The sequence below is a fragment of the Nelumbo nucifera genome, chromosome 1, assembly GCF_055504915.1.
Source record: "Nelumbo nucifera cultivar China Antique chromosome 1, China Antique-T2T, whole genome shotgun sequence".
NCBI lineage: Eukaryota > Viridiplantae > Streptophyta > Magnoliopsida > Proteales > Nelumbonaceae > Nelumbo > Nelumbo nucifera.
This window is the reverse complement of record NC_142649.1, coordinates 2619008-2632635: the sequence shown is the minus strand read 5'-3', so window position 1 is coordinate 2632635 and position 13628 is coordinate 2619008. Positions and strand designations below refer to the sequence as shown.

Genomic DNA, 13628 nt, shown 5'->3' with positions numbered 1-13628 from the left:
CATTAGTACCCAAGGCTTCAACCTAAGCCCAATATGAGTTTAGTTTAGGCCTGAGTTTTTTTAGCTTAAGCCCATCTTAAAGTCAAAAAACTCAAATCCAACCTGTACAAAAGCTTTGATTGAACCGGGTTGGGCTTGAATTAGATACACCCAACTTACACCCCTACCTCTATTGCTTGAAACTATTTTTAATAAGGTTCATGCATCGACCATCCTTGCTAATAAAACAGAAAACTAGAAAAATGCAGAATAAGGGTTGGGGTGTTGAGGGATAGAATGGATGCCTAACGACTGTTAACTCCTCCACTCGTGTATGGTGTCCTCACGTTTTGTGAGGACGTTATGAGGTGCTGGCTGTTGTGGCCATCATTATTACCATTAGATTCTAAATCAATTGTTTGAGATTGATGGGCAATATTCCAGATCTGGTTTGAGATGCATAATTGGATGCTACGCTACATTCCTTAATTATGTATCATTATAACATCCACATCAGTTGATTGGGTACCATTTGGTGATTGGTTACCACTTACCAATTGAATTGGATGATACCGGTTGATTGGTCATCAGCGTTTAGTTTTTTGTTTTGGTTGGTAGTCTGTGTTACTGTTAGGTACGATAGCTTTTCTAATTGAACTGAACCATTATCACGTGTGTTAATAGTGTTTTGACTGTTGACCACTTCCAAACCGATTATATAATGGGAAATAAAACCCGTAATCGGAGCAATTATTAATTGGGTAATCGGATTTGACCCAATCTGACCTGATTGCACTTGACAATCTATTCTATGATAATAGTAACTTATAACTTCATTTCTATCATTTAACCATAGTGACTGCTTATATGCTGATAGAAACCAAAATTACATCCTATAAATATAACGGAAGACCTCTTATATATTATTAAAAATGGGTCCTGACCCGATTATTAATCGGGACACAACTAGGGAACCGGAACCGATATGATCGGTTTGGTCAGTTCGGGTTTGTCTGATCAACCTGATCGATGGACAGCTCTATAACAAAATACATCTAGGCAGTGTTTGAATTGATGTTGTTTTTTGAGAGGCATTTTGCTGTTATATATAACACATAGCACATGAGAGTTCTTCAATGCCATGTCAATATATTGTTTTAATGCTTTTAACAATAATAAAAAATAAGAAAACATAAAAAAGAACGCTTTTTAGAGGATACCTTTTCCGATTTTTAAGGTGTGATCTGAAAAATTGTTTTTTGAAAAATGATTAATCAAATATCGATAATTTATTTTCTGAAAAATGAATTTTAGATGTGATAAAGCAAAATCTTTACCGCCTTACATTAAGAATATTTCATTGCCAATACATACAAGGTTGAAAGGGGCTGGTCGAACGGTGCAAGCACCGACTTACCCACGACAGAAGCCGAACTCATTGATGACAAACACCTACCAAATGGATCAACTGGATCAAGAATTGGAGCCCACGTAAGACCCATATGCATCTCCCCTAACACAAGTGGGTAGAAAGTCGTAAGGCGTAACGGTCCTAAAGCAAAGGCAGAATATTGACAGTGTCCACGTACGATACACCTCATACTGGCCAGTCTGGCCTTCTACTTCTAAAGTGGTCTACTGTTTTAGTCAAACTTCTAGATTCTCAGAATCTATCAACACAAAGAGTCAAAGACGCACCTCTATGGCTCTCCCTACAGTCCCACTCGACTCCATTGGGTTTACGACCGGTCAGCCCATTTGTTGAATATCCACGATTAGAGATCGGCTTCAGTCAGTTGAAAGCCCATTCGAATACTGTTCGAACAGCCATCATAGCCTTGCATTGGGAATATATTCATGATTCTATGCTTTATTTCACGAGGAGATATTTTCAATGCAAGGCCATGATGGCTGTTCGAACGAATGGACTTTGAACCGACTGAATCCGGTTTCGGCCCATAACCATAGTCTGACTGTACAGACTAATGTCTCTCTTAAAACCTTTGGATGGGAATATTTTCCAATAATCAGTGGGGACGGTTTGATCGGACCTGTCCGTGGGATGGTTCTCCATGGGCTAATCGTGGGCCTAGGTCTTAAGTCTTATCCCTATTTTTTGAAGCTGTCTTTTCGAATCCGGGGGCGAGAAGGTGAGGTCTTTATTGGTGTCGCCAACTCATCCCCAGAATTCTACCTCCATCCGTCCAGCGCGAGCGCGCCACCAAAATCCAGAATCGAGAAACAAACTTGTCACGTGGCAGGATCAAACGGGGATCCGTTAATGATTTGGATTGGGAGAACCGTAGGGTCGTCTTCGCACGGAAAGCCGAGAGAAGCCCGGAGGAACCTCGGACTTTTCGTACCTTGTTTTTAAAAGTCATTGAATCGCCGACGTCTCCCTCACCATTTTATCCAAATCCAACTACCAGACGGAGGGAATTCTGCCCTCCAAGATGGAAGAATCCATGCAAGAGACGACGTTTCAGAGAAATCCTATTCCCCCTTATATTGAGATTTCTTCTACTGGAGTTTGATTAGGCTATTGCCGTATAGGAAAGTGGTTTTGGGGAAGATTTTGGTGGGGAGTGAGTTAATCGTCAATTTTTGTTGAGATTTCTGCTACTGGAATTTGATACAAGGAGGTGCTTTTTGGGGAGGGTGAGTTGATCGTGAAGGCAGCGATGGGAATGATTTTAAATGGAGACGATGACTTGGTTCCTCCCTCGAATTTCGCCATGGTTGAAAGAGGGATTTACAGATCTGGTTTTCCGACTCAGTCCAATTTCGGTTTTCTCGAAACCCTAAATCTTCGATCCATCATGTTAGTTGTCTTCTCTTTGATTTGTTTCTTGTTTATTCTTGTTTGGTGGGATCATGGTTTTCCATGTTTTTTTTTTAATTAGAAGCTTTAAAGGTTCAAATTCTGTTCATGGGTTTGGTTAGTTAGGTTTGTTTAGTTGGAATTTTTTGTTGTTTTGAATTATCCTGCTAATCTGTTAAATTGTAAATTCAAATTTGATCAGATATTTGTGTCCTGAACCGTATCCAGAATCAAATTCTGAGTTTCTCCGATCTCATGGTATCAAGCTTTTCCAGTTTGCCATAGACGGGAACAAGGTAATTTTTTCTTTTCTTTTTCTTCGTTTCTGGATTATATTTAATGAAATGATGATATCATCGCCACTTTTATTTGTACTTTAAAGTTTAAGATATATGGAATCGTCATGTTTTTTTTTTTTCAATCCGATTATCTGTAACCGATATTTATATGCTTGCAAGAAAGAATAGTTAATCCCAAATTCTTAATTTATCTAAATTTCTTTTGAGGATGAACCAATTATGTCCTTAAGGTGAAAATTAAACTCAAGTATCCTCGAGAAACCTACAGTTGTTGAGGTATCTTACATATTTAATATATATATATATATATATATATATATATATATATATATATTACATTAGGTATGTTAGAGACTTAATTGCATATTTGTGAATCTGAAGGTTGGGATGTTGTTAGCACATGTTCAGAGAGTCATCAACTTGGTCCCTATAAGCTGTTGCAGATGATCAAGAAACTGTTAGGAGACTACCCAAGTGTTGATCCTTTGTGTCTTTGTGTGGCTTCTAATTTCTTGTAGGGAATAGTGTCAACGATTTAAAAGGTGCGCCTAGGTGCACAGGCAAGGCGCATTTCAGGGCATGCGCCTCGCCTAGGTCCTAGGCGCAGCCCTTTCAAAAGGCGCATGCCTGGTGTGCCTAGGCATGCGCCTGATGTGCCTTGTGTCTCAGCCCAGGCATGCACCTTTTGAAAATTTGACGATTTTTTGCATTTTTTTGAACATAGCAGCTCATTAAAACTATAAAATCATTATTTTTTTTGTGTGAAAACTAAGAATTTAAGACCTAACATGGACTTGTTTGGGCTTTCCTCAAGGTGCGTGGCACAAAGGTGGCTTGTAGAATCAGGAATGTAATACGTTTTACATTACATTAGTTAATTGAAGTAATGCAATTGAGTGAAAAATAATGATTAGAGGTTTTACATGCTTGAAAATGTTTTATATGTTTGATTTTATTTTTGAATTCTCATTTGAATATGCTTTACATCTTATGTTTATGTATTTTAATTTTAGATAATAGGTTTTTTAAAACATTATTTTAAAATTTAAGTTTATATTTTTTATTAATATTATTTTTTGAAAATTTTGTTTTTTTTTTAATTTTTTAATTTTTATTTTTGTTTTGTATTTTTGTGCCTTGCTTCAAAAAAGCGCGTGCCTTGCCTTGTGCCTCAGGCCCAAATTGACCCCTGCGCCTTTTTTGTGCCTTGTGCTTTTAAAACACTGAATAGTGTTGATAGTGACAAATGTCCTCTTTGTAACTTTGCCCAAAGAGAAGAAAATGCAGGAATGATGAGTTTTTATTGGTTTATCATTGTTTGTCTGTCTGTGTGTGTTTATTTTTATTTTATTTTTTATAGATTCCAGTAAAACCAAGGCCTATAAACTAAACTTCTGGGTAAATTATTAGTTTGATAATAGAAATTCTGAGCAGCTTTTATACCACAAGGCTTGTAGTGCATATGGTTTACTCTTTAGTGCTCTATTAATAAGGCCACTATCCATCCATTTGGGTCTTGGAAGGGGTGGACTGGATAAGGACCTAACCATTTTTGTTATTTTTGACACATAGTGGCTGCTATCACCTGCTTTCTCACACTTGTGAGCCCATGGTTTTACCATTTCACCAAGCAATGGCTCCTATAGTGATTTTACCATTATTCTATTCATTTGATCTTAAAATGTAAGATATATTTATTAACTTCTAACTTCAAAGTCTTACCTAGAAAAACCTTATATTGATAGCTCACTATGGTGTGATTAAAAGGTTTATAGGAGAATGAGAAAATGTAAGCAAAGAAAGGAAAAGAACTTGAAATTGAGGTTTGTTTAGTTTCATTGAAACAATCAAGAGAAGAAAACGGGAATGCACTTTTCCCACTTCTCTATTATAAATGTCTATCATGTGGTGGCACTTGAACTACTCATTCAAACCCAGATAACACGGTAATAAACCAAAATTTAATATGTGAAACAACCAGGATTTAATGTTATGCAGAAAAAAAAGAAAAAATAAAGATTTGGTAGTCCTAGTTTGAATCTGTAACCTGTAAGTTGTTGATTAAATATGTTCTTCATTTCAAGACATTCATTGTCCAGTTCTTTGGGCATGTCCTAATATGGTTCTTATTGGTTGAGTTTATGTTGCATAGCTCCTATTTTGGACTTTACGACATCATTGTTTGAAACCATTTGCATCTGCAGGAGCCTTTTGAGTCTATTCCCCAGGATGTCATCATGGAGGCTCTGAGAGTCTTACTTGGTACTGAATAAAAATAAAAGTTCTGGAAACTTAGTTCTGATTCAATTACTAAAGTTCCTTTCTAACCCTTATCTAATTTGTGTTTCTATTTTCTTGTGTCTTCAGATATCAGAAATCATCCAGTTCTAATTCATTGCAAACGTGGAAAGGTATGCTTTATATTTGATTACCACTTCATCAGTTAGTATTTCTCTTGTTTAACAGGGGAAAATATAGAAGATGTGGTACTGACATTCAGAAACTTGAAGTTGGAATTTCATTGATCTAAGTTTCCCTTGGCTTGAGAATGAGTTTTGAATGACCCAGACTAATTAAAAAAAGGCCTTTTAAAAAAAAATAAAATAGTTCAAGTTCATAAATAAGAAAGAAAAATTCACCCTGTCAAGTGGAAATTTTTCTCTGGACCAAGCAAGCAATGTTACCTGGATATGGGATACAAAAGTGCCCAACACGATACAGCACCCGTTTACAGGTATCCTGTATCCGGGTATCATAATTAGCAAGTTTTTGAAGTGATTACTTTGTAAAGTTTTCTCTGGACATTATTGGCTGTTGACTCACCAAATGAGCGACCTACCAAAAGCTCAGGAGGATGCACGAAGTGTGTTCCTTCACACACAAGGCTTTCATTGATAATAGCTAGTTACATTGATCAGTAAATCTGAAATTCATATTTGGGAGGCCTTTCACTTGACATGTGCAAGATGTAGCACATGCATAGAATTGAGAGCTCTGACCAAGGGGTTCAACCATGAATCTTTCCCATACTGAAAAATTGTCTAATTTTGGTCACTTTTTTGTTTTGGAATTAAAATTTATTCCCCACAAAGTCTTATAGAATAGTGAAATTCAATCTGTAGTAGGTCAACTTTTGACTTAAGTTTTACATTTCTTACCATGCATAATTTTGCATATATGTTTCAAAATTTTCAATGCATAATACAAAGTATTTATCAAATGCAGCATCGGACAGGTTGCCTTGTCGGTTGCCTAAGGAAATTGCAGAATTGGTGCTTGTCTTCTGTTTTCGAGGAGTACCAACTCTTTGCTGGTGCCAAAGCCAGGGTTTCTGATTTAAGGTTCATTGAGATGTTTGATGTTTCATGCCTGAGGCAATGTCTTTATGGCATCATCTACTGCTATAGGTCGCACAATAGGCGTCTGGTTTACAAGGAAGAGAACTTAAAGAAGCCACAGATAGCTTCCAACTAGCAGGAAGTGGAATTCTTGATACTTTTATTTTGCCTTTCTCCAAGATCTTTTCTCTGTGTTTTCGTCTAAGAGCCAGATCCGATGTTCCCATTGGACCTCATCACATTTCCCATTTTTACCCCATTCTTTTTTTACACCAAGTCATTTTCTTGCAGAGTTTCCTCCTATACACTATCTAGAATTACTTCACAGAATCCATGTAAATGGTTGCTAAAATTCTAAGGATGCTTTCTTTGTGTTTGTGTTGTTATGATCAACTTTACTGGCTGCTGTTCTTTATGTAGCAGCTCTATATTCAGAATATTTCTGTTACAGAGGCTCATTTTTCTGTTTTAGTCTCTGGAATGCAGGGAAGAAGCAATTTAAGTACGTTATATATGGACATGCTTCAGTCTTCGGTCTTTTGTAATCCTTCATATCAGCTTATATTAAAATTCCTAATCTTGTTTCCTGTATATATATTCCTCTTTTTTGGGGTAGTTGGTAGCCCTGCCCCAGGCCCCAAAGCCCCCCAGTCCCTGGTGAGTGCGAGATTCATCCCAAGTCTCCTGCTAGAACCAGCCAGAGACCCTTACCCAGGGAGTGTTGACCACAGAGTCACAGCAGTTGCTAAGTCCATAGGCTTCAAGTATGGAAACAATCAATTTGTTTGAGAAAGTGAGTGAATACTTGGATAACAAGAAATGGATTCTTTGCAAGCTCCAAAGGCCTACCATCAGTTGAAGTAATGAACAAAATTAAAAAACAACTCTAATAGCAAGACAAATAAAATGTGGTGGGATGCAAACTCCAAATACTTTCATAATACCATAATGTTGCCTCAGATTCTAATTCTATGAGAGAAAACCGTAACCTAGAACCCAGAAACGAAGGCATAGGTCGGTGTTCATTCCCTAAATATAAAGTTTTTTTTTTTTTATTGGCGAATATAAAGTTCAAAAGCATATTAACGAGTAACGGAAAAAAAAATTGGTTTCCCATGGAATACTTAACCAACTGTGTGTGACTCGTATTCAGAATGTTGCTCTTTTCTTAAGTCGGTATTCAGAATGTTATAATTAACCATAGAATTGATCCCACCATGGAAATACGCACTGTTGAATGCTTAATCAACTGTTTATCAGTGTGTCCATGGAGTGGTGGTAAAGTTCTTGCAGTTCGTAGAATGGTCCAATAGAAATCAGGTCACTCACCTTAGAGGTCCACAGTTGGATGCATCAACAAATGGGTTATGCTTATGGACCTACGAAATAAACTTTGGTTAGTAGTTCGTTCTGAAATGTTAGAGGCACACTGTTCCAACCGCTACTTCTGTTTTTGTTCTTTTAACGAGCAAACTACTGCATGATAGCTTTTGCATGGTGGAGAAGAAGAAAGAGATAAGAGAGGAAGAAGGAAAAGAGGGAAATTTAATCAATATTTAAGGACAATTCAGTCCTTTAAATTTTATTGGTTGGAATTAATGTTTTAAAGGTTATTAAAGTATGTACAATTTGTTTTTGAAATTTGAGGATATATATAAATAATTTCTCAAATGTACAGCCGGAGATCCGATCAACTGAGCTCATACCGAGATCCAAAAATAGACCCAATAGAGGGCTGGGTTTAGCCATGTAAAATCTTTCTACCCAAACCATGCTCCAGACAGTGGAGAGGTGAGCATGTGATACCCTTTCTTTCTGTTCCCATCAAATCAAATCATCACGAGAGAGAGAGGAAATGAAACAAGACAAAGACCAAAGACTGGCAGAAAAGGAATTCCCATTTCCCAATCTGGAGGAAACCGGAATCCATCGAAAAAAAACCAGTGTTCAAGCCTCCGCAAGTCTGAGATCTCCACCTAGCCTTTCAGTTGGGGGTTGAGCACATTGCAGCCAGTGCTAAGTTACAAACTACCATGAATGGAGTGGGTGAAGCGGCTAGGAACAAAACAAGTGCTGGTTTTATAGGTGGAGCTCTGACCAGTGCAAGAGGATTCCACAACTTGAAGCGGAGCATGTAGATGAGTTAGTTGGTCAGATTTCCAATTATGGATGTTCACAAAACAGAAGATCATAACAGAAGATCAATGCTCTTTTGGCATTGGATTCCAAAGCCTCCGAAAAGGGAAAAAAATTCATACAGAACATGAACAATAACAAACTGCATAGAATGGAATAGACTTGACACAGAAGAATTGATGGAAATTTTGTGGTCAATGAAGAAAAAAGAAAAAAAAAAGAAGACATTTAACTAGTGCTTTAATCAATGTGAACAAGCCAAGCTCTTGGGTCAAGCTAGCAAAGTTACATCGCTTATCTTTGCTCTTAAAACGCTTCCATTCTCTGTGGAACTGGGGTCTTGATAACCTGTAGTATCTGCACTACTTCTGCCATTGATGGTCTGCTTGAAGGTATCTGAGATGTACATACCAGACCCAGTTTTAGAACTGGCAAGACCTCCTCTTCTGGGTACTCACCCATGGTTGGATCCACGCAACTCAGCACCTTCCCTTGTTCAAGCATCACTCTTACATGATCACTCAGTATCACTACATCATCCTCCCCATACTCCACTGGCTTTCTTCCTGTCACGAGCTCTAGTATCATCACTCCAAACCCGTAGATATCACATTTCTCGTTTATCCTCAGGCTCTGACACGCCAATTCTGGTGCAACATAGCCTAGTGCACTCTGAAACCTGCTACTGATTACGTGCTTGTCGAGCTTGGTCAGAAGCCGTGCTAATCCAAAGTCTGAAATCTTTGGATTGTAATTCTCATCAAGTAAGATGTTGCTGGGTTTGATGCTGTAGTGAATGATTGGTGGACGGAAGTTCTGGTGAAGGTGGACAAGCCCTTTTGCCGTCCCAAGTGCAATCTTGAATCGGTTGGCCCAGGAAAGAGGAGGACTGGATGGGGACCTTTCATGGAGCCTAGAGTGTAAGCTTCCATTTGGTGCATATTCTGATATCAGAAGCTGTAGCTGAGGAGTCCAGAAGTAGCCTTTGAGTGTGATCAAATTTGGGTGTCTGGCTTTCCCTAAGATCCTCACTTCTCTGTCAAAATCCTCTGGATATTGAATTATGTTAGATGTTACAAGCTTCTTAATGGCAACTATCCGTCCTTCACCCAGGGAAGCCTTGTACACTGTTCCAAATACACCTTTTCCAATCTCAGAGGCCTTGTTGAGTAGGGTCTCTGCATTTTGGGCCCAATCGTCTGAAGACCTTGAGTCAAACAGAATGAGCTTCCCTGTGGCAAGACTCCCTGATCTCTGGGAGCTTGAGCACATGCTTTCCAAGGCATTATCAACAAATGCCAGCCTCCTCCGGGCAGAAACGTTCAGTAAGCTCACTATTACAACTCCACAAACAATCACCAAAGCAGCAGAGATGGCAACAATGGCAGAAACACTCAGGAATCTGCGGTGACGGAGTTTAGCAGAACCAGTGGATTCTGGCACCACATTAGGTCCACCCATTTGATTGTTATAAGCATTTGGATCAAGGACTAATGGCTTTGGGACATTCATCTTGCAGGGTCCCCTCAACAAGGGTGAACATATCCCCAAATTCCCCTGCAATGCGCTCTGGTCTAGGTTCTGAAATATCCCTCCCACTGGAAGCCTGCCTACCAGCTTGTTATAAGAAATGTTCACTGCAAGAAGATTGTCAAGTTTACCCAGCTCCTGTGGTATCTCCCCACTTAGCTCATTGAACTCCAACTTGAGAATCTTGAGCTTCTTTAACCTCGACATTGCTTTCGGAATTGACCCATTTAACTGGTTATTCGACAAGCTCCTGCAATGAACACAAGCAAGAAGAATTGGTATATCACGATTACAGCTTCAGAATTGAGAGCAGAATATATATTAATGGAGGGTGAGACTTACAGCAAGTAGAGGGATGAACAGTTTCCAATCTCATCTGGTATTGGTCCTGTTAAGGAATTCCCATCTAATTGCAGGATTGCCAGACTGGTAGAGTCGCACAAATCCTCCGGTATCGACCCATATAAGGCGCTATTTCTTAGATCTAATACTGAAAGATTCTGGAAGTAGCCGAGCTCTGGCGGCAATCTCGACCGGAGGCTGTTCCATGACAAGTTGAGATATCTCAGGTTGGAAAACAGACCCATCTCAGCAGGAATGTCTCCGGTGAGCTTGTTTGCGGACAGATCCAATGCGCGAAGAGATTCAAATAGTCTGCTTGAACCAGCTGGGATTGAACCACTGAATTCATTTCTCGAGAGGTCTATTTCCTCCAAACCGAGATCGAACAGACCCTGTGGTATGCTCCCATTGAAGCCGTTGCCCCTCAACCGGATTGCAGAGAGCCTGTAGCAGTAAGCTAACGTAGCTGGAACACCTCCGGTCAGTCTGTTACCAGACAAACTCAAATAACTCAGCAATTTCAGTTGGTCCATTGTCGCTGGGAGGTTCCCGGTGAAGGAATTGCCAGAAAAGTCCAAGTATTCCAGACTGCTCATGTTACTAATCCACCAAGGGAAATCCCCGCTAAAAAGGTTATCCGATAAACTGAGAAACCTTAGTAAACTTAGCCTCTGCAGCGACTCCGGCAGGGCTCCGGTGAACAGATTGTTGCTGAGATCCAAGTGAGTCAAGTGTTGACATAGTCCCAGGTCGGCTGGTATCGGACCCGAGAAGTGATTCCCCTGGAACTGAAGATTTTTCAAGTTATCAAGAGCAGATATCCCATCTGGAACAGACCCAGAGAAGGCATTGCGCGAGATATCCAGGCTCCTAAGGTTTTTGAGGGACCAAACTCCATTAACGAAATCCGGGTTCCCAGAAAAATGATTGTTTGATAGATTGAGACCCACCAAAGAGGTGCATCTCGACAGAGTAGCAGGAACTGGGCCTTCCAGGATATTCCACGCTGAAGAAAAGAAATGAAGCGAAAAGCAATTTTGGAACAGACCATCCGGGAGAGGACCAGAGAGCGAATTCTCTGAAAGGTCGAGAAACCTAAGCGCACTCATGTTACCCAACTCGACCGGAATCCGCCCAGAAAGGCTATTGTGGCTGAGATTCAGCGTAGTGAGAGAGCCAATGAGAGACAACTCCGGACTGATATCACCGGTGAAGTTGTTGTGCGAAAGAGACAGTACCTGAAGGTTCTGCAATTTCTCGAGACCTCTTCCGATCTTCCCCGACAGCCCCAAGCCATCAAGCGAAAGCTCGGTGACACGGCCGGAGCTGGGGTCGCATCGTACGTATTTCCAAGAACACGGAGTATTATCATCTTCATTCCATGACCCCAAGAGCGAAGATGGGTCATGAAGGTCTGTTTTGAAGACGATGAGGCCCAACACATCATCGTTGAGCTGCAGAGAGACTTCGCTGTTGCTGTCGCCCATGCAACGTCGTGAAGACGCCATTAATACCAGCAAAAGCCGGAGAAGAAGAAAACCCACATCCACTTTCATCTTCCCTCTTCAGTTTCTCCCTCCACTCTGTTTCTTTCTTTCACTCACAGTCACAGTGAGTCCGCCATGGCCGAACCAGAAAGAGATGGCGATGGCGTGAGTCAACTAATCTGTTGTTAGGGGGACCGGACCGTTGCTTCTATCTCTCTCACGTAAGAAGGCATGGAGCAACCGGGAGGAGATGCAGAATACCGAAAATGGGCATGGGGTTGGCTTTATTGTGAATAGAGGAAGGAGGGGCCGATTGGGAATCAAAAAAATCTAAGTAGAATAGTTGAACGTGGTCCGACGTGGCGTTGGTGTTTTTCTGTCTTATTCCGACCGGTTTACGAGGCGACCTTGGTCTGGAGCATTTGTCGCATGTGTGAGCATTTTCATTTCTCAGTGGGAGAAAAAGATATAATAAGGTGGGGCACGGGGCACCGCTTAAGTAGGCCCCACGCGGAGTTTATGACGAGTGGGCCCACTGACAAACTGATCTTGACCGGACAAATAGAACCAGAGCCTGAGTTGAGTTGTCTGTTCACTGTAGCTGCATCTTCCAAATCTGTTTTGGAAGATGAGACGAAGCCACGGTTGAATGGGTCCCATCCCATCAAACAGTTACTTTTTTAAACTTTGATTTGGGGGTTTTTGAAAGATTGATGATGCTGATTTTTTATCTAAGCGCTGCTTTAGGTGGAGCCCGGCCAAGAGTAATCCTGATTTTAGACACGTGGCAAGTCATATGCCCATCAAGTGGTCAAGACCCATGGCTTCATGGTAAGTGTTGCGTGGTGAATTGTGATTCCCTAGTCAAAATCAGTCAGAGAATGTGCTGGACCACAAAGATACAATCAAGAGGTTCAAAGCACATGAGTTGCCTGGCCCACCTGTTGATAGGTCCATCTTCCCTAGATGTGGTCCACGTGTCTTTTAAATTCATACATTTTTACAAATATATAAATTAGTCGTGGTCCAGGTGTCCAAGTTCAAGAAGAGAGAGAGAGAGAGAGCGAGAGCGATAATCACGGCAAATGAAGATCTTGAATGGAATTCGTTTTCCACTGCTCGTTTGCCGTTATTCCATCTCACTTATAAATCAATATACAGTGGAAAGGATTGTAAATGGAATTTTAATTCCGTTCAACCAAACAGTTAGAATTAGAATGTCCGATTTCCATTATTTTCAAACTCATATTTCTATAAACCAAATGGGACCGTAAATTGGACTGAAGATGGCCGAAGAAAATTAAAAGAGGAGAGGAAAACTCATGATGGCAAAGGAGAATTCTAGTTAGATTATGGAAAAGACTTGACACTCGAGGAAGACCATGGAGAGAAGACAAAAAATGAGATCATATATTTGATTCGGTTCAACTAAAGAAACGGAACAAAGTTGAAAACTATGCATTGGGGATTCAATGAAAATGAAGTTTTGATTGAGGACATGAATCAAATAGCTTGTGTTCTCACCTAATTTATGTTTAAGTTTTAATGTTTTATGAAGCATGTAGAACAATTTTCTGAAGGGGTTCACCCTTTTAGGGAGCGTTTGACAACATTGGCTCCATTAAAATCTCATTTAATCTTGTAGAGTTTAAAATTTCGTAGCAAGGATGTAATATAGTGGTTAATATCCCGTTTA

At 40.1% G+C, this 13628-nt stretch overlaps 2 protein-coding genes across 2 annotated transcripts; one reads left to right on the top strand and one right to left on the bottom strand.

Moving 5' to 3' along the window:
* The first annotated feature begins 2297 nt into the window (after positions 1 to 2297).
* LOC104605297 (inositol diphosphatase DSP5) lies at positions 2298 to 6895 on the top strand. Its single transcript, XM_010270016.3, has 5 exons — positions 2298 to 2800; positions 3003 to 3096; positions 5304 to 5361; positions 5467 to 5510; positions 6325 to 6895. Exons 1-5 carry the CDS (start codon positions 2661 to 2663, stop codon positions 6571 to 6573), a joined length of 585 nt encoding a protein of 194 aa, XP_010268318.1. The 5' UTR covers positions 2298 to 2660; the 3' UTR covers positions 6574 to 6895.
* Positions 6896 to 8628: 1733 nt separating this feature from the next.
* LOC104605298 (Leucine-rich receptor-like protein kinase family protein) lies at positions 8629 to 12228 on the bottom strand. The gene is made up of 2 exons (XM_010270017.3): positions 10446 to 12228; positions 8629 to 10353 (listed from the first exon to the last, which is right to left on the bottom strand). The coding sequence occupies exons 1-2, from the start codon at positions 11999 to 12001 to the stop codon at positions 8880 to 8882; spliced, it is 3030 nt and encodes a 1009-aa protein (XP_010268319.1). The 5' UTR covers positions 12002 to 12228; the 3' UTR covers positions 8629 to 8879.
* Positions 12229 to 13628: the final 1400 nt, after the last annotated feature.